We start from the raw sequence: 26,101 nt of genomic DNA, 5'->3' as shown, positions 1-26,101 counted from the left end.
TGGAGACTCTGCAGCCACTGTCTGTTCCAGACTGCAAATGACTTTCAAATTCTTTTTTTTTCCACTATTGGTTTCTGCAACTTATTGAAGAGAAATAAATCAATTACTGGGAGAGCTATTAGTTGATCACTCATCCATTGACAACTTGCTTTGTTTATTCAGTGCTATATTAGACAGTATTAGAAGATAGATTAATAGCTCCAAGTCTCCTAATAATTCAAATGAAAATTTAAAAATCTTCTGAGACCTTATTTTTGGATGCGAAGGGTGTTTGACTCCCCATTTCCACTCTCTGTAGAACAAGAGCAGGTCATTCCTTTATTGACACACATCAAATACATCACCTTTTGTGTTCTGCTGACATTATAATTTAATACCAATCTTCCAGTCACATCAGTTATAAGCATATCATGTAACCTCAAATCTCTGACAGTGGAGGGCTTAAACAAGAATGGATGCTACTAGAATGATGCTGCTCCCTTTGATGTGAAGGCTGAGTATCCTTCCATCTCCCTCCCCCTCATATGGTTTCTTCAGCATGTTAGAGTAATGAGTTTAGTACCATAACCAAGTTAGAGTGAAGACACTGGCCATATAATTCACATGCTCCAGTTTTTTTAAATTAAATTCTGAATCTTGGGCAATTGTTCTCTGCTAACTACTTTACAGTTCCTTAAAGCAGTTATTGTCCAAAGAACTTAAGTCTTCTCTGATGAGCATGTGACTAAATGGAAGGAGGTAAACAAAAAATAAAATTAAAAAAAGATGAGGTCTGATAGGAGAGAAGCTGGATAAGAAAATCAAAAAAGGAACAGTTCATTCCAGCCACAATGCGGGATCTGACTTTGGGGTAGCATCACATGATGTACTTCTGAGTTCATTCCCAAGATATTCTGTTGTGCTTTTCTCTGCTGTTTTAAAGATCTGTGCAATCTCTCGCACTAGGGGGTCATCTGGGTGTTCATAGCAGTGAACAAGTGGATAAAAGAACTTTAGAAATGCTAAGGCAGAAGGAGACCACTGTGATCTTAGAATATCGAGATAAATGCTGCCATTGCTGTTAATATTTGGATGATAAATATTAGTTATAAGCGCAACATTAGGTGGTTGAAGTGGTAATCTGTAGGAAAATGAATTGTCAAAAAGAATATACCACATTGATATGGGCTGTCGTTGGGTCCCATAATAGTGGCTTGTCAGTGAAACATATCATCCCCAGTTGGACTTGTAGAATTGTGCTGGAGGATCTCAGGACAAATCACCAAGTTCCTTATTAGTCTGTTTCAGCACCATAGTCTGTGCTTTTCTCCTGGTTCCTCACTATCCCGATGAGTACTCAAAGGTTGGGCCACAACTCCCTATTATCCCGAAGTCGAGGAAGGGTTTGTCTCTTCTCACACTGGCTCTGCCAGACCCAGGTATAGAGGAGGCAGATGTTGCGAAAAATGCCCTGCAGGCTAACCGCAGGGGGGTGACTATAGATCATAACATCAAACACCTGCTGGAGATCCCCACTTGGATCTTTCCCGAGCAGCTTAGAAGATATGGTGTTCTCTCCTATCCTAAATATGAGGTTCCTCTTGAATTTATTCCAAATCTTAGTACCACCTTCCCAAACTAGAAATCTGAGGGTCACTTTCCTCGACTCGCTCCTGGCATCCGAGGATTCATCCAGCACTGACAATTAAGTCCACTTTGTAGTACTTTACTCATTCCTTCCCTTTCACACACAGTTCTCCTGCTCCCTGTATTACCTCATGGATTACTGAACAGTCCTCAGCTGGTGTCCCTGTTTTAAGGTCCCCCTACAGGGAGTAGCCTCATAGCTACTGAACGAACAGGTCCAGCAGTGGAGTAACCAATCTCTATTGGAAAGGTCATATAAATAGTTCTTCTAGTAAGATCTGGCATCTGGTTATTCCCACTCAAATATAGCCCTCTGGAGAGCTTAGTGGTGTTGGGAGCTGACGGAGTCCCTGCAAACAAGTCCCCTTCTGCTCTACTTAAATAGCCATTTTTGTTACTTGTGATGATAGATTGATTATACACAGTTCCTTCTAATCTCTCCCATAAATTATAGATACTTGTTTAGTCTCATTGGTCTATGACTGCCGCCAAGGACAGGACCTGTGTCTATGAATTCCACACACATGTACCCTATGTAATGCACCCTCCATTTACTAACATAGCTCCCAATGGGCACTCCAAAGCTCACTGATAGGATAAATATTCTTTAACAGCTCTTTCCTATAGAACATAGGATTCATTCGTTACTCTATGGCTCTCTGGCATTACACTGCTTGATTATTTTATTATCTCATTCTTAGCCTCAGAATCCCCCAAGGACATAAAACAGGGAAACCAGGCATTCCAGCAGATTTTACTGACCGCACACTCTATCCTCTGGTTTCCCCAGATGCCACATCCCTGCATAAGAACTCCCTCCCTGGAGCAGAAGAATATCCATCTCTGCTTCTCCCCATCAAAATGGGCACTACTGACACCTCACACGTGAATTCCTTAGAAACACTATTTCCAACAGCTTGTACAAAGCCTAGTCATCTTTGGCCAAAAGCAACTTCTCAGGGTCAGCAGGAGTGCTCTCCAGCCCTCAATGTGCTTGTTTATGATGGCGGAGGGTCAAGGCACTTAGGAGCCTTGATGGGGAATAGCCCTAGAGCTATTTGTCCACTGGCATGTCACAGACCAGGCATGGCTGAGATAAGCTAGATGCTGCTTCACCATGACATCTGTAAATTACAATGTGAGCTTCTAAACTCTTTGAATTCCTCAAGTAGGAAGGACTACGAAACACAGCCTCTTTCACTATGAGAAAAAATGTTGAGCGTTTTTATTTTTCTATCTACTCTCAAAAGGACATTAGATTAGGTGCAGAGTGTTTGCTAATGCCATCTACTCTCCATCAAGCCTCTGATAGATGAAAGGGTGGAGACATCAATATGAGACACTAATAAGATTTCACAGGGTGGAACGTGGAGAGCTTTGTAAAGGGAGGGAAGGGAAATGCCTCGTTCGTCTGAGATGGTGGTGGAATGTTTTATGAGCAACTGGGCTTTAAAACATCTTATAGCATTTGCATTAGTCAGCTTTGCAGTACTACAATAAAATGCCAGAGGCAACTAGTTTTACATATAAAAAAAGAATCACGCAGCTTGCAGTTTCTAAAGCTTCAAGACCAAGATTAGGTAGCCCCATTCATGTGATCTCTTGATAGCAACATATCATGGTGGGAGGGCACAGAAGAGCAAAACTGTCACATCTGGAACTGACACAGTAAGAGAAAGGACAGGCAGGGTCCTACAGTCCCTTCCAAGGACATGTCCCCAGCACCTAAGGACTTCCTGTAGCTGGAGTTTTCTCCAGTCCTGCCCAGCACCACGGACCCTGCAACCACTTATAAAATAATCACTCAGAAACTTACATTAATTAAACTGCTGGGCCATTAGCTCAGGCCTACCATTGACTAGCTCTTACACTTAACTCAGTCCATTTCTGTTAATCTATATGTTACCATGTGTTCTGTGGCTTTATCTGTTGCCTTTACATGTTGCTCCCTGAACACCAGGCTGGCGTCTCCCCAGCTTCCACCTCCCAGCCTCTCTTCTCTGTTTGTCCCGTCTATCCTATACTTCCTGCCTGGCTACTGGCCAATCAGTGTTTTATTTATCAATCAATCATAGCAACATATATTCACAACATACAGGACATCCCACAGCAACTTCCAATGTTTCAACATACACTCGCCCAATTCTGTACACTAGGGACCAAGCCTTTATAACATACAGACCCTTGAGTTGGTATAATTAAATAATTGTGGGATAATCTTTTTGTACACTGTGAAGATGTATTGCTATGACTGATTTAATAAAAAGCTGAATGTCCAATAGCTAGGCAGGAGAAGTTAGGTGGGACTTCCAGGCAGAGAGAGGAACTGAGGGTGAGAATCTGGAGCTGTAAGAGATGTCAGTGAGACACAGAGGAAGCTGGATGTACATTATGAAGGAGAGGTAAAAAGCCATGCAGCAGAATGTAAATTAATAGAAACAGGTTAATTTAAATTATAAGAGCTAGTTGGGAACAAGCCTAAGCTAAAGGCCAAGCTTTCATAATTAATAAGAAGTCTCTGTGTCATTATTGGGGAGCTGTTGGTCCCAAAGAAAGTCCGACAAGAAAGTCCAACTACATTAAATAATTAAATCATACTCTAGCCATGGCAGCATTTAAAATAGGCAAGAGTAGGAGAAGAGACTAGAAAGGCAGCTGCAGAGAACAGCGCAATGAGAGCCAGAGACAAGAGACTAAGGCTGTGTAAGAGTGTACTAGGAATCAATAGGAGAGGAAGGTAGAAATATAATTTGAAGCAGATCATGAATGCTGTGAATGCTGAGACTGTGAATGCTGAGATAGGAAGTTTGGGGACAGATGACAATCATTAATGGGTTTCTAATGTGTAGCATGAATCTTAAAGAATCTTATTAATAAAATCAAATCTGAGGCCAGTTATTGGGGTGAACACTGGAAGATCAGAGAATCAGAATAAGCCACAGCTACCTCACCTCACCAGTTCCTCAGCTGGTCTTGTTTCCTCAGACTGGAAGCCTTTGAGTCCTCATCCAGAATGAATCTCAGCTGAACTGCTGCTAGAAGCCTGAAAGCTTAACCAGCCAAATGCTTAACTAGCCAAATGCTTCTAGTTTCTGGTCCACATGCCTTATATACCTTTCTGCTTTCTACCACCACTCCCTGGGATTAAAGGCTTGCTTTCTGGGATTAAAGGTGTGTGTCACCATGCCTGGCCATTTCCAATGTGGTCTTGAACTCACAGAGATCCAGAGGGATTTCTACCTCTGGAGTGCTAGGATTAAAGGTGTGAGTGCCACCACTTTCTAGCCTTTGTATCTAGTGGCTGTTCTGTCTCTGACCCCAGATAAGTTTATTAGGGTGCACAATATTTTGGGGAACACAATATCACCACACTAATGAGATGGTGTCTCTTCTTTGCTGACCTGAAGGGGCTATGGAATGGCAGTCATCCCTATGCCCAGTTCTCAACCACAGATGTATGTCAGTCTGTCAGTCAATCAGTCTGTCAGTCAGCCAGTCAGTTTATCTAACAATGTGAAATCTGGGCCTGTTGCTGGCCACATAAATCGGAATCCTCTGGAGTAGGAGCTGGACATGACTGCTTTAAAGGAAATGTTCAGGTGCTGTCCAACTAGTGTTGAGAACGAATGTCCAGATGAAATGGGCTAGGGAGGTATTCGGGACAGGATTTTCAGACACACTAAAGTTTCTTGCCCTTAAATAACTTGTTTGTATATCACTAGCAATGTGTTCTTCAGTATGCAACAGTACTACATCTTCTAATTGATAGTCAAAGACGTCAAGACTCCAGATCATAGTGAATGCATCTTTGGGATATATTTGATTGGGTAAGCATATGAAAAAAATTGAGGAAGAGTATTAGAAAAATTGACAGGTGTGAAAATCAGGGTTAATCATCTGGAATGCCCAGGAAGAGTTCATTACCTGCCGGCTCTATGTATTGAAATGTCCCAACCTCTATTAGCATAGCTGGATCTCACTCAAATTCTTAAAAATCAAGTTTGTTATATAAGATAGGAATAGGACCAGGCTTCAGGTGACCTAATAAAAGATACACTCATGTTTAAGGATAAGGACTTATGAATCAGGACTTTAGGGTTGGAGAGGTGGCACAGAGGTTAAGAGCAATGGCTGCTCTTCCGGAGCACCTGGGTTTGATTCCCAGCACCCCATGGTGGCTCACAACCACCTGTAACTCCAGTGCTAGGGGATCTGCCTCCCTCTTCTGATCATAAGATCTGCATCCACAGGATGCAATGATATACATGCAGACAAAATATCCATGCACATACAATTAAAATAAATAAATCCTGTTAAAAAACAAAACCAGGACCTCTTCCTTCTCTCTCTACCTCCTGTTTTTGTTGAGATGCATACTCCTGGACCTTGTGCTATAGCTCAGGCCAGCTTTGAACTTTCAGTCTCCAAGTTCCTGAGTGCTGAGATAAACCATCACACTCAGAAAGAGCCAAAACTTTGTTGAATATTATATCCCAACACACAACTTACAAAACATGGTCATTGTAGATGAAGAAACTTAAGGATGGCAAAGCAAACATGAAGTCCCATGACAGCATTCTGTGACCTTGGCTGACTTCTGTAATTAAGAGAAGGAAAACATCCTAAAAATTCCCAGACATCTCTGGGGGAGAGGTCCAGGATCCAGAGAACATCTCCCAGTCAACACTCTAATCTAAGGGGAGGAACTCAGCCTGGATGTTGGCCTAGAGGGAGGCTGACCATATTGAGAATGTCTATCCCATAAGCCAGGCAGGCAGGCAGAAGCTGTCCAGGCTAAATCTCAAAAGGAGTACTCAGGAAGGGCAAGTAGGCTGGTAGATAGGAAGGTTGAGGGTAGAAGGCTACTTGAAGCCAAGGAGTGAATATCAGCACACTGGGAGTCTTGTGGAGATACTAACATCACCAGTACCAAGAACCGGTTAAGACTGAGGCCCCAGCTCTGTGAGACAGAGAAATGGAGAACAGCCTGAGGTGGGAAGAAGAGTAAGGGGCAGAGAGCAAATGATGAGTTGTAAAGAAAAAGAAGATGTGAGCTGCCGAAAAAGACAACAAACTAAGTGTGAGATGCAGTCTTGTTTCTTTACACACACGTATCTTCCACACACACACACGCATTTGATGGAGCTCACGGGGCCTTAACACAGAATGATGATAAGAAGGTTCGCCCTCTTGCTGTAATGAAAAGCAAATGGCAAAGCTACAAGCAGAAGAAAGTTACAGCGTCCTTCATGCCTTTCACATCCCAGAAGCTGTATTGGAAGGCTGAATTAGAAGAATGAATGTTTATATATAATGTGTGTAGTGTTGCTGAGAAACAAGTCTTGTAATAGTGTGAGAATCAGGTTATGTGTATCACACGGTGGTCATTATGTGTTAGTGTGTCAGTGTGAATAATCTTCACAAAAATCTTAAAAGGCAGGTATTTTTATTATTCCTGTTTTCTTTGTCATTTTATTGCATGTGTGGGTGTTTTGCCTGCACGGATGTCTGTGCAACACCATGTGTGCAGTTCCCATAGAGGCCAGAAGAGGGCATCAGATCTCCTGGAATTGCATTTATAGAGGGTTGTAAGCTGCCATGTGGGTTCTAGGAATTGAACCCAGGGACTCTGGAAAAGCAGCCAGTGCTCTTAAGCCACCAAGTCAACTCTCCAGCCCCTTTATATCTCTTTTGAGGTTTAGAGAGGAAAAATAATGAACACTACTAAGCAGGATAGTTTTATGTCAACTTGACACAAGCTAAAATCACCTGAGGGGAGGGAACCTCAATTAAGAAAATGCCTACATAAGATCAGGCTTCAGGCAAGCCTGTATGGCATTTTCTTAATTAATTATTAATAAGTGAGGGCCTAGCCCATTGTAGGTAGTGCCATCCCTGGGCTTGTGGTCCTGGGTTCTATAAGAAAGCAGGCCAAGCAAGCCATGGTGAGCAAACCAGTAAGCAGCACCCTCCATGGCCTCCACATTGGCTCCTGACTCCAGGCTCCTGCCCCGCTTGAGTTCCTGTCCTGACTTCCTCCAATGATGGATGAACTATGATCTCGAAGTGTAAGTCAAATAAACCTTTTCTTCCCCACCTTGTTTTTGGTCATGGTGTTTCATGGCAGCAATCGAAACCCTAACTAAGACAACTGCCCTTGAAGGAACAGTGCCTGGTTCTAACACAAGCTGGCCATCTTGGTTTCTAACAGCCTGTTCAAGCTGCTTCTCATGATAAGAAACTGACTTGGAAGGTGAAGGAAAGACAGCAGAAGGTGAACAAAGGCACAAGGGTGCTTTCATGGCCAGATGCTGGATTCATTCATTCAACTACTTATTGAGTCCCAATTATGCGCCAAGATTTTTCCTACATGCTGAAGATTGCATGCAGGTCTTACAAATTGGAGAGAATGTATCTTTATATGACATAAAATGTCATTCTCTGTGGGTGTGATAGGCCCCAAACATTACATTTAGGAATCTGCGTTCTTCCACATGTTAAACATCCGACTGGATCTCTGATGAAGTGTTACCAACACTTCGAGGCTTGGAAGCCAGGGCTCACTGTTCACCAGCTATGCAGAGGAAAGGAATGGTATTGAGCAGATGAGACAGGGTCCTGCCCCAGGGTTGCCAGGGACCCTGTTCCCAACTATGAGTGTTAGCCTGTCTGGACTACAGTGTGAAAAGCAGATAGGCTGCATTGGACACCCTTTGCAGTCCAGCTCTTACACCATATGCAGAGCCTGAGCAGGACCCAAACTGCTCAGGCCTAGAACATACAGTCATGCTCAAACTGGCAGCCGCAACACCAGAGACACTCCAAAGAGCTGCATCTGATGCAAATTTCTGCCGTCAGTGTCTTTTTGAGAGGCACCTAAGGAACATTCTAGATTGTTCTGACTTCAGGCCTCTATCCAGCAGGGTTTTGGGTGAGTGGAGCTTCTGCTGGGAAAGCTGTACTAAAATGGTCAATAGGGGTAACACCAATGGGGACCAAAGGGATCCAGCCAGGACCAATAGGGACAAGATCTTCTTTGACAACTTGGTGATGTCTAGGTGGGATGCTACAGCGGCCTTCCAAGGTCAGCACAGTGAAGGAAAAAAATGGGCCTTCCATAAAGGCCCATTGGGATCCTTGCCAGACATTGGGTCCAGCTGGGCCTCAAGAAGAATCAGGCAGGATTTATCACTATTAATAATAACTGGCATGTGACTGTGTGCAGAACTGAAACTCGGATGGCCAGTGGGGAGGAGTATCCTTAAAAAACAAGGAAAGAGTCTGGGTGTAGGAAAGAGAGAGAGAGAGAGAGAGAGAGAGAGAGAGAGAGAGAGAGAGAGAGAGAGAGCGAGAGAGAGAGAGAGAGAGAGAGGTATGTCATTACAATGAGGTATTAGTACACTCTGCTGTGTCCCCTACCCTGCCCCTGGTTATGCTTTCCCAGCTTCCATATTGTCGTTCACTCTGAGGTACAAAAGCCACCCATCTGTTTCTTAAATTTCTCCCTCTTTGGACACTATCAAGGAAACACGAAGTAGATCTTCCTTATAAATACTTTGAATGTCCTTTTTACTTTCTCCTAGCCGGAGTCATTCCCACATCTACCTTCTCTGCTGAAGTTAAAAGAACAGTACCTGTGTTGAGTTTTGTCCTTCCTCCCAGTGCTCAGCCTGTGGCTTCTTAGAGAGTGAAGGTTAAGATACCCAGCCAAAACCAAGACCAAAGCCCACTCATTCACTAGTCTGAACTGTGAGGCTAACTGTCTGTTCTCCAAGAAGCCTCAGCCAAAGGGCTTCTGCCTTTATGGATATCATGAGGGAAGTGGGGAACAGTCTCAATTTTAGCTGAGGATTGTTGCTTAAATGGGATCCAGAATTCCCTGCGTGAGGCATGAATAAAGGTAATTTTGTTAAAGATAAATGAATGAAGAAGTTTTTACAGTATAAAATGGGTCTCTTATTTCCTAAGATTGAATTCAAACCTAAGATTTCAGAGCAAGTTCCAATTTGAGTTTGATATAATGTCACCTATGTCGACAAGGTAGGAATATATATATATATGACCATGAACCAGGTAATAAGAAATGCATAGAGATCTAACACTTAGATAAACCAAGAAATGGGCCTCACCTAGTTTTGCAGGGGCTGTGTGGCTTGGGGTTGCTCATCAACTATTCCAAGACCTGACCTTCTTTTAGGAAATTCTAATTTACAGATTGATTTCTGGAATTAACCCTTCACTGGACATTGGCATTGCTCTCTCCACTATAGGTTAACTTACTGACCAAGGACACATAAGAAGTGCTATTTGTGTTGCAAGGACTTGTGGGTAAAAGTCTGTGACATTCACAGCTTTCTTGGTGGATGCAGCACACAGAGGCGTCTGGAATCTCTTTCAAAGAGTTTCTGCAATAAAGTGGAGGCTTTTAAACAGCCTCCCAAATTTTAGCCTGGGACCATTTTATTACTTTAATTTCCCAAACTAGAGTAAGGGGAATTCTCGGCGCTCACTCCTCACAGGCAAGTGCAGCAGCTGGCACACATCTGCCTTGTTGCCCCAGTGTCTACAGTGGGCAGTTATGTCCACGTTCCAGCCTTTGAAACTTTGATGGAAGCCTAACTTGCCTGCTCTACCCTGGAGTCATCAGAATAGGATGAATTAATGTCATCCAGCCCAGCCAGTGGTCCTAGCCTCCAGCCAGAAAGCAGTGGCCACATGAAAGAAAGCGGAAGAGCCGCAGTGCCTTTATTACATGATTAAAGTGTAATCACCTTTCCCTATAGGCATCTTCCCGTTTTCCCTGGAGGGGGCTGTTTAACAGCTACATTGGTACAGAGATGCCAGCTCAGCACAGCACTTCCTGCCAGCCAGGGAGGGTCTTGTGCTCAGCAGGCAGCGGCATGCTCACCCAGGATTCTGGATGGGAGGCAGTTTTGATCTGATGGAGGCCATAGAGAGCACTTCAGGACTCAGACTCCTGGATGTGAGAAAGACATCCATTTCTTTTTTTTTTCCCCCTAGGGCCACAGCAGCCTGACACAAGTGAGCTTAGAACACAATATTCTGGGAGCTGTTCACTCTCAGGTCTATGTGAGTGGTTCATTTTGATCCTGGTCTTACTTGGGACTAACAGCATAGGTATATAGGTGCATGTGTGCATGTGCACCTGTGTGTGTGTGTGTGTGTGTGTGTGTGTGTGTGTGTGTGTGTGTGTATACACGGTGGTAGTCAGGGATTCCCATAGTATGGCTCCCAGATCAGTAGAAGCAGCAGTGGTCCTAGTATCTTGGAACTTGTGAGAAATTCTCAGGCCTCGATCCAGACCACTGAATCAGACCTCAAGAAGGGAAAGGAAACGGTTGGAACATGCCCGCCAGGTCATCCTGATGCCTCCTTAAAGAAACTTTGAGAAGCCTTGCAAACCAGAGAACAATGCTCCCAAAGCCACTGCCCCAACATAGGCAGCGCCATCTTTCCAACACAGCTAGAGCGGAGAACAGAACGGGAATGATAAAGTCTTCCCTAAAGCCACCAGCAGGGCAGGGAGCCCTTCAACAAGTTGCTCTTTCTCATGTATGCCTAGGTAAACTGCACTCAGGACCTGGCAAGTGTTGGAGACAAAGATAAAACTGACTTAGCACCTTCTGGTTTCGTCCCCTAGCGGAACAGATCAGTGCTGGTCACTCAGTCAACCACGTGACTCTCTGAAGGCTCAGATTCTCATGCCAGCGCTATTATCAGCCACCTGTGTGGGTCAGGGAAGCTTTGGCCAGGTTCCCAAAGACTCGCGGTTGGGCAGGGAGCACTGCGGTGACATCCTAAGCAAGGGTCCTGTTCCGGGGAGCCAGGCTGGATGACTTGAACTTGAGGACAACTGAGTTGGGAGGAAGGTCAGCTGGCGTCCTTTCTGGCGGCATGTCTTTTAAAGGAGTCTACCCCAAGCCCAAATAAATGGTCTAGCTTCAAAATGATGGCGACAGGAGCAGAGAAAGGAGAAGAGGGACATCAGTGCTGGCTATTGAAATGTTTTTACTGTAAACAACAGTTAAGAAGACTCATCAGACTTCTTGTCATTTAAATTTTGTCCCAGGAACCCAAGCAGTGCAGAGCACTGAGACTATGGCCAACTGGCCCCAGCCCAGTGGCTTCAGATACTCTGTGTTGGAGTTAACTCGAGTGTCCAGTGCTGAATTAGACACGGGATGGTAACGGATGAATCAGAGGCAAAACTGCTGTGGGAGTGGACCTAAGCGGGAGGTCTTAGACCTGAGGACCCTCACAGCAGCGTGGAAACATTTCTGCAAAGCTTCCTGAGAATGATCCCGATCCCATCGAGTTTCTCAGCTCAGGCACGTGCCCGCTGAAGATCAGCCAGGCTATCGGCCTGCAGGGGGCACAAGGCTAGTGGTGACAGTCATTAGCATTACTACCACCCCCACCCCCACCCCACTTTGTTTCTTTCAATAGGGTATGCTGCGGGTAGGAGTGCATGCTCAGAGCCAGGTACACAGCCCCGTTCCTTCCTCATGGTTTTCCTGGCTGCTCCTTGGCTGCAGGAGTGGTTGGAAGGAGGCTTCATGACTCACAGTTTTCCTCCCAAAGGGAACTAACTCCAAGATAACTTTATTTCCGGGGGGCGCGAGGGGGGGAGGGCAAGCTATGAAGAAAGTTCACCTCGGGCACCTTTCCCTGGAGCCCCCTTACCTTCCTCATTTAGAATCCAAGGCAGAAATGCAAACACCGAGTCAAAGCCACAAGTGCCCTCTTCAAAGGCACAGGAGCCAGCGGGCAGGTCCAGGGCACTGGCAAACTGCAAGGCTGTGGGCACAAAGGGACTTTCAGTTTGGGCTTCTGCCTGGCAGCATTGCACCAGCCCTGGGGACTACCTGGTGAAGGTTGGGGAGGCCTGCGGGAAGGAGGGAGAGAAAGATGCATATCCTCTCTCAACACTCCCGGGACCCTCCTCTGTGCAACTCCATGCCCACCCTCATCCCAAGCTTGACCAGGGCAGGGAGCTTAGTGGCTGCGAATGATCCAGAAGAGCCGTTGGATGACTGAGCCAACACTTGGAGCCCCACCCTGCCAGCCCGAGTAGAAGAGAGTTTCCAGGACGCCCTCAGGGGGTCTCCCTGTCAGTTCTTACCTTGCACTACCAGCAGGATTCCCCCTAGCAGCATAGTTGCACACTTCAGGCAGGAAGCCCCTGAGAGGGCTGCTGGCTCACTAGGACCCGCTGCTCCGAGGGAAGGGAGAGAGAGAGAGAAAGAGAGGCAGGGAGCTGGGGACCCGCAGGAGATGCCACAGGCTGAGCAGCTAGCTGCTCAACTTCGTAGAGCCCGCGGAGCCGCAAGCCAAGACGCCTGCGTGCAGAGCGCGCTGCGCAGGGCTGCAGCACTCGGCCACTTGTAGCCCAGCTGGGCGCGGGACGACCGCCGCGGGGCTGGACAGGGAGGAGACAACTGCACACTTGGGAAGGGCTAGCCACCACTGCGCGGGGAGAGGAGAGGTCAGCACTCGGTGCGTCCAGAATTTTAAAGCTGGGGACCAGACCTCTTGCACACACTTGGAAGGGGCCGTCCTTCTGCTGGGTTGCCACCAGAGGTTCCTGCCCCGCCCATTCGCGGTGGGAAACAGCTTATTTCAGGGGACAGCCTTCCCCCACCGCATCTAGCTTGTCAATCTCTCGGGACTGATCCTAATTTTAACCACTTTTCCTCGGATTGGAAAGGGATGGAATTCTGCTAGGGCTTTCTAGAGGAAATTTTGGATGTGGTGGGGGTGGGGAGGTGGGATAAGCTTCAGTTTTCGGGTTCAGAACTAATGACCCAGTGTTGTTAACCCTGGAATAGCACCCCCCCCCCCATTTTTAGCCAGAGGAATGTCTGGCATGCTTGGTGCTCAGCATTCCCTGGTCCAGTGAAATGGGGGGCATTCCTCTTCTCCAAACAGCCATCATAGTGTAGGGTTGAGGGGGGGGGGTCACTTCCTTGAGATCTATTTATTACAAGTTTGAGCCTGAACAAGTCTCCAACAATGTCCTCACCCTTAGTTTTTACTGTTACTTAATCTTCTTTGTAAATTTGTGCGGCAATTCTGTGACTGGAGTGGGGTTTTTTTGTTGGTTTGTTTTTGTTTTTTATCCCTCGAAGAGGTCCATGCTTGCGTCCCTGATCCAGTACTTCTGGAATGGGACTCATGATTCTGAACGTTTCTAATCAATTTCCAGCTGTGGCTGGCCTGGAACCAGCAAGGGCCACTGGTCTAAAACATTCCTGTTCATCTGTCAAGGCTCTGCTCAGTTTCACCTCTCAAGGCTGTTTTCCCTGTCTTCCACCAGCCGCTGTCTCCTCGAGTCTGGATGCCCTCTCTCCCTGACCCTTGACACTAGAGTACCAAAGCTCTTCCCTTAGTCTCCTGCGTCCCTTTCTTTAGTGCTGTACTCAGCCCCACTGACTTAAATGTCACCATTGGTTGACGACTCTCAAACTTATTCTGGCCCCGGCAGCTCAGCGTGGCGGGCTCCTGTCTCACTGTCACCTCCGTTTCCATTTGGATGCTTGTGAGTTGTCTAATACTTAACAGGTCACAAAGACAACGGCTCATATTCTCTAACTTCCTCTTTAACGTCTCAGTTAACGTTTCCCACTTGCTGGGGACAGGAAAACTTCAGAATCAAGAGTCACGCCTGACTGACTGTTCTCCTCCTCCCAAGACAATGCCAAATCTTGCCTATTCAGAACAGACACCACACCAGCTGCTGACCTGCTTCATAGTCAGGCCCTGATTGATCCATGATGGCATTTTTATCAGCCTGGGACACCACAATGGCCTCCTGATGCTGATCTTCCCACTTCTGCCTTGCCCCACCACATTTCCTTCTTAATAGAGTCCTTAGGGCCTCCCTTTAACACAGAAATAGGCCCATGCCACTCTTTGCTCCAGACCCAACAATTTCCCACATCATTTACCAAAATCCAAATTTTTCACAAAAGTCTTACCAAATCTCTTCTCATTCTCTTACTCCTCAGTCCTCAACAGCTTGACTTGCTTTCCTCCTGCCAAATAGTCCAGCTGTGTCCTCTCAGCTGGACTAGCCATTCCCACTGTTCAAAATGCTCTTCTTCAAAGACACTTTGCTGCCTGGTTAGGCCTGGTGTCTGACTCTGGTGTCACTTTAGTAGTGGAAAATCTAATAGCCATCTCCTTAATTTGGAAAAGTGTCTGGGATCCTGTAGGAGGAGTTTTTCATCGGGACCGCTAGCTCCCAAACAACCACATGGAGACTTCTTGTTAATTATAAAAGATCATGCAATAGCTTAGGCTTGTTTTTAGCCAGCTCTTATAACTTAAATTAACCCATTTCTATTAATCTATATGCTTCCCTGAGGCCTGTTTACCTCATGTATGTACTTTCATGCTGTTTCTTCCACTTCTGGCTGGCAACCCAGACTCTACCCTTCTTCTTCCCAGCATTCTCTCTGCCCTGAAAAATCTGCCTAGCTGCTGGTCATTCAACTTTTTTTTATTAAACCAATTACAGTGACATATATTCACACAGTGTAAAGGAATATTCCACAGGACCCCATTTTGAAGTTGAGACATATTTTCAGCAAGTTATGATTCAAAGGACCAGAAACTTGTTTGGCATATGCGTTTATATGCATTCCCTCAGTTAGGAGGGGAAATGAACATTTATTATATATGCTATTATAAGTATTTAATAGAAATAATCTCATTTTGACCTCCATAAGATGTTGGTATGGTTGCTATTACAGTTTAGATCTGGAATGCTCCTGAAAGACCTTGTGTCAAAGAAAAGGTTGGTTCCCAACCAGTGCTATGAGGAGATTATGGAAGATTAAGAGGTGGGGCCTTCTAGGAGGTCCTCAAGTTGTTGGGGGTGTGCCCTTAGAGGGGTAGTGAGATCCAAGCTTCTTCTTCCTTTTTTCTTTAAAATATTGATCATAAACTCAACGACTTTGCTCTGGTACATGTTCCCCACCATGGTTTAAGGAGAAACCTCCAAAATGTGAGCCTAAAGAGAACTTTCCCCTTTATAAGTTGATCACCTCATGTATTCATTTCAATAACAGCAAGTTGACTACCACAATGAGCCTCAATTGATGGATGGGGAAACTGCTGTAGGTTCAATGTGTAGGAAATTTACTGGGAGTTGCCCTGGGATCAATGCCTATGGAAGGAGGGAGAAGGCAGAAGGATTGGGCTAAGAGAGAAGTAAAGCTTGAATGCAAGCCCCACAAACCCTGTTCTGCCCAAGGGAACTCAAGGTAAAATAGCCTACCTGATCAACTCCATGATGGACTGGAGTGACCTGGCCTTTGTACTCTACCTCTGTCAGTCATTGGAAAAGTCACTCTTGTCTTCAAGAGTGATCTTGAGCAAGGGGGCTACTAGTGCTGAGGCTGACCAGAAAAAGTGGATAGCTGGAGACTGTTTGATGGCAGTATTCCTATGACTGAGATGACGGATCCTTTCTTGGAGGGCATGAGGAAAACATCAAGCCCACCACAGACCTTTATACAGGAAGAAGAGGTATTGTTGAAGGCAGGCAGAGGGCTGAGGAAGAAATCAGAGAATCTAGGAGTTCTGTGCATCAACTCTTGTCCTTTGGTCACTATGTATGGAGTCCACATAGCTGCAGTACTATCTTATCATTTAGAAAAGGAGAATTTGGGTCCAGGGACCCAGAACTATATCTCCTAAGATTTAGTTTAGTCAAAGGCTCAAAAATGCATGTTAATCTCTGGCTGAAAAAAAGGACACAGATTTAGTAACTGTGGTAGGTTAATAGTGTCCTCCCCAATGAGTTATGTATATATCCTTAAGCTCACGACTGTGACCTTATTTGGAAAGAGAGTCTATATGGTTAAGTAATCAAGTTACAGATGTTGAGATGAGATCACCTTGGATTACCAGATGAGCCTGAGTCAATGGTAAAGAAGTGTTGTAAGAGGCAGAAGAGAAGTCAGACATGTGCAGCAAATCACAGGAAGATGGAACAGGAATTGAACTAATGCAACTCCAGGAATGCATGGAACCTTTAAGCTGGAGAGGGTGAAAAATAGATTTCCCCCCAGAGCCCTGCCCTGGAGGAGCAAGCATTGCAAATCTCTTGATTTTGAACTTCTGGCTCTAACACTGCAAAAGTTTTAGTCATTTGTTCTGATCTCTGTCTCTGTCTCTGTCTCTGTCTCTGTCTCTCTCTCTCTCTCTCTGTACACATGCATGTGTGACATAAAGGTATGCCAGACATTTAGTATGCCTTCTCTCATTTAATTCATTCAATATCTCTGTGAAGTGGATGTGGTAATTATACTCATTTTATAAACAAGGAAACAGGTCAAGAGTGGTCAATTAACTTGCTCAAGTTCACACTTAAGTCTCCAGGATTTGATCGTGGATGTCTGACTCGGCGGTTGTGCACTGCAGCACTCTCTGAGGCATGCTTCTTCTAACAGGGGCTTCCTACAGCCCACGCTGAAGAGAAATGACCTGCTCTCCATGTCAGAACACACACCATAGTGGCCTCTTGTTGTCTCAGGCCAACCCCGCTGTGATTTGCCAGGTTCTGTGCTTTCTTTAGCATCACTTCTGGCCTGGAGACTTCCAAATTCAGGCTTCCTAAGAGAGGCAGGTGAGAGGTGGATGCTCCTTGCAGGAGTTCCTGTCACTGTTTGCTGTCTTCTCCCATAGCTGGAAAAAGCTCTGGAAGGCGTTTGCCTGGGAGAAGAAGAAAGCAAGCCCGGGTTTGCAGTTGCACCGCATGCACTGTGCTGCTCCAGCACAGAGCTGTCTGCAGCACCCACATGCCCTTCTGTGCATGGCTCTCCCTTCCTCTCATTCTGTGTAATATCATGGGAATATAAGTTCAGTCAATGTTTCCTGAGTGCCGTGCTTGAGGCTAGAAATCCAGGTGCACAAGACAAAGTCTCTGCTTTGGAGATAGAAAAAGAGCCAATGAGAAAGTAATTTGAAGAGAATGTGTTGGTGAGGTAGAAGAAAGTCACACAGAATTATCAAGGTGCCTTAGTCAATGTTCTAGTACTGTGAAGAGAAACCTTGACACAGCAACTCTTATCAGGGAAAGTGTTTAATTGGAGCTCACTTCCAATTTCCAAAGGTTTAGTCTATTTTCATGGTGGGAAGCATGGTGGCACACAGGCAGACATGGTGCTGGAGATGGAGCTAAGAGTTCTACATTCAGATCTGCAGGCAGCAGGAAGAAAGAGAGACAGTGTGCCTGACATGGGCTTTTGAGACCTCAAAGCCCACCCCCAGTGACACAGTTCCTCCAACAAGGCCACACCTCCTAAACTCTCTCAAGTATTGCCACTCCCTAATGACTAAGCATTTGAATATATGAGTCCATGGGGGCCATTCTCATTCAAACCACCATACAAGGGGTCAGGGAAGGAACATAAATCAATGAAATGAACTGGTACCAGGCAGGCAACAGGAGTACCAGGCACTGTGGTGAACTGGCAAGACCAATGGGGGGGGTGGGGGGGGGGTGTAATCTGCTCTGGCCATTATTCAAAAGAAGATTGATAGCCAGGTCTTTGTGAACAGCTCCTGGTTTTCAAATGCTGTTTGCTAACTTAAAACAAAGGAGAATGGAGCTCCTCAACTTGTCAGAAGTTTAAAATTTTATTCTTGAGCTGTAGTTTGCCGCATGAAGATAGAACACTGAGACAGGATGGGAAAGGACACTGCCTACCCTGCCAGAGTCTGTCGCCAGCACATGTGGCCAATCCCACTCCATAGAAAACAAAATTGAAACAGAGTCTTACAACTTTCCTATTGGTGAAATTATTAAGGCCACTCCACGTAGTTAAAAGGAGATTTAATTAATGGCGTAACTTACAAATTAAGGGATAGGCAGGTCACGGGGTCTGGAGAAGGTGTATCGCAGTTCAGTGGTGTTCCTTGGAGCTCTGCTCAGGGTCCCGGAACAGAGAAAGCGCTGGCCCATCCAGATCTCGGGTCTCCAGGCACCTCCCTTGGCCCCCCCTTGTAGGTGTGGCAGTTGCCGAAGTCTCAGTGGGGGTTGGAACTTCCAGATCAAAGCTGGAATGGCTACCCACTGCACTTTCCCCCTAACCACATTTCTCTATGTGACTTGGACAGGCAGAAAGGACTTTGTGACAGTCCCAGGAACCACACTCTCAGCACTCATTGTGCTTTGAGTTCTCTCACGTTAGATAGTTTTGAAAAACATTGATGTATCTTTTCTCTTCCCTTAGTATCTAGGTCTCCTCTGGTATATGTCACAACATTGTGTTTGAAGTTTGTGATGGTTTGAATGTAATGGGGACTTTTGAAGTTGGACTAAATGCATTTTGCATTATGATATTGTTACAGCTTATGGGGGCCAGGGAGTGGAAGGTGGTAGTTTGAATGTAATTGACCCCATAATCTCATAGAGAGTGGCACTCTTAGGAGGTGTGGCTTTGTTGAAGTAGGTATGGCCTTATTGGAGGAAGTGTGTCACTGTGGGCTTTGAGGTCTCATAAATGCTCAAGCCATGCCCAGTGTCTCAGACCACTTCCTGTTGCCTGAAGGTCAAGATGTAGGACTCGCAGCTCCCATCTCCAGCACCATGACTGCCTGCATGCCACCACGACTCATCATGATGATAATGGACTAATCCTCTGAAAATCTAAGCCACCCAGTTAAATGTTTTCCTTTATAAGAGTTGCCATGGTCATGGTGTCTCTTCGCAGCAATAGAAACTCAACTAAGACAGAGTTTTATCTCTCATTGTTCCTGTTTCTGTTCATCTTCTCATTTTCTTCCTTCTTCTTCCCTGCTCCACCTCTGCTATATGTCAAGTCCAAAGGAAACTCCATTTCCCCAAATTCTGGTGGTTAGACAAAAGCCAGAATTCCTCAGGAACTTGTGAAGCTGGTTCTCTCTACCAAAGGAGCCATTTCTCTTATCACTGGAAGAAAGGACAAGTGACTATCTGTGGTACCTATTAGCATACAAAGTGCATGCTGGCCTCTAGGCTCCCTCAGTATTACAAGTAACTATTACACATTTTGGAGTCTATGCTAGTATCCTAGCTCTTTTCACCTTCTCCCCTACCCTAAACTTCTCCAGTTCATGGGCTTCCTCCTCCCAGCTTCTCATTTCTCCTTATAACCCTGCTATTTTCTCTCCTTTCCTCTCTCTCTCTCTCTCTCTCTCTCTCTCTCTCTCTCTCTCTCTCTCTCCTCTCTACCCCTCTCTTCTCTCTGCTCTACTCCTGTTTCTCTCATAGTTAGATTTAGTTTGCTGGCCATGTTCAGTTTACTACTTTCTATCTCTGCTCTGAACCCTTCCAGATGCCTCTAGCTGTTCTCTCCCTCCCATCTACAGTAAAAACCTTCCCATAACCATTCCATGGAGTTGTCATGTAGTCAGTTTAGACACTATACACATTTAAATATTAACATCTTTTGCCAACAAGTGAAACCTCCAGTGTCAGAACTAGATGAAATATAATTAAGTTGTTGGCAAAAGGGGCCCCATGGAAATCCCCAAACAACTTGGGCTATTGCCAAGGCTATTGATTGCTTTCCAGAAACTGATGACAAGGCCCTGTTGCCAAAGACAGCTCTTACATGTCTTATTGAACACAGAGAAGTCAAGCTAGTACCTAACTAGAGTCCTCACTTCTACTGACTAGTGTTCATGGAACTGGAAAGTACTTGGTATGCTACCAGAGGATAATAATAATCACCAGCACAGTTACAATGGTGACCTACATGCATGATATGCTGGTGCAATAGTGGTACAGAAATTGTGGGAGTAACCAACCACCATCTGATTGGATTTAAGGCACACTCTATGAGATGGAACCTATGCCTGACACAGCTTGGGTGGCCAAGAACTCAAGACTAGATAATCAAGCAATGGACCTAAGGGAAGATCAAATGCTATTGTTCTGCTAATGGAACAGCAATTAAATGACTCCTAATGACATTCTGTTATACTCATAGATCGGTGTTTCACTCAGCCATCATCAGAGAAGCTTCCTCCTGCAATAAATGGGAACTAATACAAAGACTCAAAACTGGACAATGTGCAGAAAGTGAGAGACCTTGGGATATTCACTCCTAAATGGGATGTTTTCATCACATTCCTCCCCTCAGGAGATGGGGTAAGGGAAACCCTGTAGAGGAGGAGGCAGAAAGATTGTAAGAGCCACAGGGGATGGAGGACACCAAAGAAACAGTGTCTTCTAGATTCAACAGGACTGACACACCTATGAACTCACAGAGACTGTGGCAGCATGCACAGGGCCTATACAGGTCCAAGCCAGATGGGGTCTCAGCACTGAGAGCAGGAAGTGAGCATGAGATCCCATCCCAAACTAAGAAGCTATATCTGATGATAACTGCTCACAAAGGAAAGATTAGTTCTCTCCAACAGAGTCTCACTGGACATACAAACCACACTTATGAGTAGGCCCATATCTAGCAGTAGATGGCCTCAATAATGAACTCAATAATATTTTTGTAGATTTTTTTCTCATATTGCTTTGGTTTTTTTTTTTTTACGTTACTGCATTATGTTTGAGTATTATGCTTTCCAATTTTGTATTTTTTTGTCTTGTTTTTACTCATCTATTTATTTTATGTCCCAACCGCAGCCTCCCCCATTCCCTTCTCTCAGTCCCACTCCCCATCCTACACCCTGCTTCCATTCCCCAATCCCCTCTTCTTCCATCTCCATCCAGAAAGGGCAGGTCTCTCATGGCATATCAAGTTGCAGTGAGACTAAGCACCTCCCCTTGTATTAAGGCTGGGCAAGGTGATCCAGTATGAGGAGTAGGTTCCCAAAAGCCAGTAAAAGAGTCAGAGAAAGTCCCTGCTCCTGCTGTTAGGAGTCCCACAAGAGGACCCAGCTACCAATTTTGTATTTTATGGATTTTATTTTGGGTTCATATGTGTCTCTTTGTGCATATGTGTTTCTTATGCTTTTTTTTTCTTTTAAATTCTGGTTTGTTTTTATTTGCCTGTTTGTTTTCTAAAGAGAAAGAAGGCATGGAGTTGGACGGATAGGGAGGTGGGAAGGATTTGGGAGGGGATGGGGTAGGGGAAACCATGATCAGAATATATTGTATTAAATTATTTTCAATAAAAATAAAATATATGGCAGCAGGAAAAAATGGACACACTAGAATCACAAGAAGTGTACCTTGACTTACAAAGATTGATTCATTCACTTTGGTCCAGTGTACATTTTTATTTTTACCAGTAACTTATTATATTTAAAAAATATTTTTATTATTATTTATTTATGTGCATGTGTGTTTATCTGTATATGTGCATGAGGAGGTCAGAGGCATGTCAGATCCTCTGGAGCTGGAGTTATAGGCATGTGTGAGCTGCCTGCTGGGAGTGTTGGAAATTGAACTTGAGTCCTCTGCAAGAACATTACATGCTCTTAACTGCTGAGCCATCTCTTCAGCTGCATCCCCCCCACCACCAGCAACTTCAAAAATATTTTCTTTATGTTACTTTTACAAGTGTCTGTAATGTTCTTCAGAAGTAGGAAACAGACTACATTTGCAGCGTTTAACTCTGTCTTGTTCTTCTGTGTGTATCTGTCTCTAAACATATGAACCCAACAAGCCCCCACTCACTGTCAGGTTGAAAATGAGCTGAAAACAATTCCAGGCTCCTGCTTTGTCCTGCCAGCGACCTCTGTTGCATTCCAGCAGGAGGTGCCGTCTGTGGGCTCTGCCCTGGGGCCAGCGGTGTCTCTTGGTTACTGCCCAGCACCAGCTGCCTCTCACCCCCAAGGGCAATCATGTGTCTGCCACAGATCTGAGTCATCACTGCAAGGAACAAGGCCCAGGCCCGTCAGTTCTTACACATCTCTTCTGATTACAAAACCTGTATAGGCCACTGTCTAAGCCGCCACATTCACATGACCTGGACCCATGAAGTAGACGTTTCTCCTAGAGGGAACATTTGAAGGAAACTGGTCCTTAGCAGATGCTCCACCCTGTCACTCATCTTTGCTCCGTCAGCTTGCTCCAAATTCCAGCTTGACACTAGACAACATCTTTCACTATGACTTGAATACCACCATTTTTGATTTGTTTAATCTAAACTCCTAGCTAACAGGTCAAAGTGAAAATGCTACCATTTCTACAGAGTGGGTAGCAGGCCAGGCAACCCCAGGGTCAATTTATAGAGGCAGAAACTCAGCTCCGTGAGTTGAATGACTTGCCTAAAGACATAAAGCTGGGATGTGACTCACCAACTGCCACCAAAGCTCTACCTCCAAGCCATCCTCTAACCGAGACAGGCTTGAACATGAACTTTGACATGTCACCTTCTCAAACTGCCCGGTCCTTTCTCTACCATTACATCTAGCAAAGGCCAGGAAGGCCAGCTTCACTCTGCCCTAGAGATGTGTTTATGCCGAGCACTTTCAGATTCAAGCCTGCTTCCTTGCCTCATGTCCATCTGCTCTTCCTGTCCCCACATACGTCTCCACTGGCCACGTGACCTTTCTCATTCTATCCTCCTGAGCTCTCACATACTCCTCTCCACCCAGAATCCAAATTCCTACCCTTCATGTGATTGGGTTGTGGGTTGAATTGTGTCCCTGTCCATACACCTAACTGACATGTTGAAGACCTGACTCGCAACATCTCAATGTGACCTTATTTGGAAATGGGGTCACCGTAATTGCAGTGAAGCAGGGTAGACAACTCAATCCAATGTGCACGTTGTCTTTACACAAAAAGAGACTTGTCCACAAATACAGAGAGAATGAACGTGAAGATGAAGGTAGAGACCATGGTGATGGTTCCATAAGCCAAGGAATGCTGAAGACTGCCAGCACTCCCAGAGCTAATGACCCTCAGGGGATCCACACTACTGACCCTTCATCTCAGACTTCCAGCTTCGAGTACTAAGAGGCAATATGTGGTTAAGCCACTGAGTCTGCAGTATTTTTAACAGCTTAGCAAACCTTCAGGTTTAAGACTCAGTCCAAATGTTCCGGCTTCTATCACCCTAAGCCATGTCTAAGGCTGCTCAGGCTGTTGGAACAAAATACCACAGACAGGTTTTGTGCCAACAGCAGACTAAGTTTGCCTCCGATGGCTCTGAAGGCTGCTGTCCAATGAGGGCCTGTATCTGTTACTCATCCTCTCACTTGGTCCTTGCATGTCCTAAGGGATAAAGGGTCTCTCCAGGGACCTTTTACAAGAATTTTAATCCCATCCATAAGGGCTCTGTTCCCACAACCCACTTATCTCCCAAAGGTTCTACTTCCTAATACCATCACCTTAGGGTGAGAATTTAACGCTTGAACCTGGCAGGGTGCCCTGTAACTGTGGGCAGCTGGGGGTGGGTGGTGACACAGTCACACCCCAGCATGCTGTAGTGTAATCACATTGTCTGTGTCTCTGGTGTTTACAGTAGAAGCTGAGGTTTGAAGGGCAAGCCAGCCTGTCTTCTCTCTGTGCTCAGTAAATGCATCCTGATAGAAAGACAGGAGGAATGTTGTATTCTTGTTGGTACATCCAATCTGGTTGTTTGCCAAAGCTGAAATCCCTTGATTAGTAGAAAGAGGACTGAGCCGAGATGCTGGTCCCCAGAGAGACAGCTGTGGAGATGAATCAGCTTCCCAGATGTGCCCTGGGTTCACAGAACCAATCCAAAGAGAAACAATAATCTGAATTGGTTGTAAAGGGGCCTTTCAGGGATGAGAGCAGAACATTTCACAAACTGGAAGGGAGAGGCTACAAGTTCCAAGGCAGGAGAGGCAGGAAAAGGGGGCAGGGCTAGAGGAGAGTTTGACCAGTAAAAGTCTAGGCTTGCATACTAGAGGGAGACAGATTATGAAGCAGCCTGGATCCTGCTGCCTGAGTCTGTCCTGGATCGGCTCCATGGACTCCTATCTGGGTTGAGGAGAAGGGCTCAGCTCTTAGAAGAGCTGGACAAACCTCTTCCCTGAAAGCCATGTGGTACGCTGGGCCCTCAGCTGCTCAGCCTGTGTTAATGCCCACTGTGATAGAGGTAAGAGGAGAGAAGGCACATGGTGCCTGGTTCTCTTGCAGATCACCACCCTGTTGGCACTGCAAGTTGCCTGCTGTGGGAAGGGGTGGCATGGCTGCTGTACTGCCATCCTGAGGTGCTTCATGAGCACTCCATCCTAGAATGCCCTCTTAAACACTGGGAGCTAAGGGTCTATGTTACCTCTCAGGATCAAGGGAAAAGCGGAGGACCCTGGAATTTGACTTACTGGTGGTGGTGGTGGTGGTGGTGGTGGTGGTGGTGGTGGTGTGTGTGTTGCAGGCACAGCATCACTGAGCAGCTAAGACACACTACAATTACTAATACCAACTCTTTCAGTGCAAAGAGCCCAACACCAGGTTCATAATGTTGAATGACATTGGTTCTAGCAGATTTCCCAAGTATCCAAGCTCTCCAGTTGGAAGAAAATCTCCAGAATTGCAAGATACCTGATCAAGGGCAGTGAATTACGACTTTAGCTGTGCACTGGAACCACCTGAGGGGGAACTTTTTTTTTTTTTTTTAATACACAGGTTGTGATTGGAGGTGTAATTCAGTGGCAGAATGCTTGCTGTGCATTTTAAAGGCACTGTGATTGAGTCTCAGCTCTGAGAAATAATAAATGAACAAGAACAGCTTCTTTTTTTTCTTTTTTTTTTTTTTTTTTTTTGGTTTTTTGAGACAGGGTTTCTCTGTGTAGCTTTGCGCCTTTCCTGGAACTTTCTTTGGAGACCAGGCTGGCCTCGAACTCACAGAGATCCGCCTGGCTCTGCCTCCCGAGTGCTGGGATTAAAGGCGTGCGCCACCACCGCCCGGCTAAGAACAGCTTCTTAAAGGTTGCCCTCACCAGATCAATCAAATAAGAATTCCTGGGATAGAACCAAGTATTATAATTCTGTTGATTTGGGTTAAGACTTGCGGTAGTTTGAATGAAAGCAGAACCCCCATGGCTCACATATATTTGAATGCTTAGTTCCTAGTTGGTGGAACTGTTTGAGAAGGATGTCTGAGAAGTATGGCCTTGTTGGAGGAGGTGTGTCACGAGGGTAGGCTTTGAGGTTTCAAAAAGCCCACACCAATCCCAATTAACTCTCTCTGCCTTGGACTTGTGTATCATCTGTAAATTCTCAGCTACTGCTCCAGCACTATGTCTGCCTGCCTGCTGTCATGATGCCCACCACGACAGTCTCAAACTTATCCTCTAAAACTGTAAGAAAGTCCCCAATTAAGGGCTTTCTTTAATAATTCACCTTGTGTCTTTTCACAGCCATAGAACAGTGACTTAATCTATTCATCATCAACAAAATTAAGCAGTAGTACTATTCATAGGAGAGAAGTAAAAAACTGTTTAAAGAGCAGGACCATGTTTTTTCAGAGGTATGAGCAAAATTTTGATAGAGAAGCCATCGCCTCAGGAGTCTGGGTTCTAC

General features: G+C 45.4%; 1 protein-coding gene and 1 pseudogene across 1 annotated transcript in view; both read right to left on the bottom strand.

The window, feature by feature from the left end:
* Positions 1–13,066, bottom strand: part of Mamdc2 (MAM domain containing 2) — a 118,715-nt gene extending 105,649 nt beyond the window's left edge. Inside the window, exons 1-2 of the mRNA XM_059253774.1 lie at positions 12,770–13,066; positions 12,331–12,444 (exon numbers count right to left, since the gene is read on the bottom strand). Coding sequence (XP_059109757.1) covers positions 12,331–12,444; positions 12,770–12,803 — 148 coding nt within the window. The 5' untranslated portion in view covers positions 12,804–13,066. The remainder of the gene's footprint in view (positions 1–12,330; positions 12,445–12,769) is intronic.
* Positions 857–1,293, bottom strand: LOC131908614 (ubiquitin-conjugating enzyme E2 D3-like; annotated as a pseudogene).
* Positions 13,067–26,101: the final 13,035 nt, after the last annotated feature.

This window comes from Peromyscus eremicus, chromosome 1 (genome assembly GCF_949786415.1).
Source record: "Peromyscus eremicus chromosome 1, PerEre_H2_v1, whole genome shotgun sequence".
NCBI lineage: Eukaryota > Metazoa > Chordata > Mammalia > Rodentia > Cricetidae > Peromyscus > Peromyscus eremicus.
This window is presented reverse-complemented; position numbering and strand designations above follow the sequence as displayed.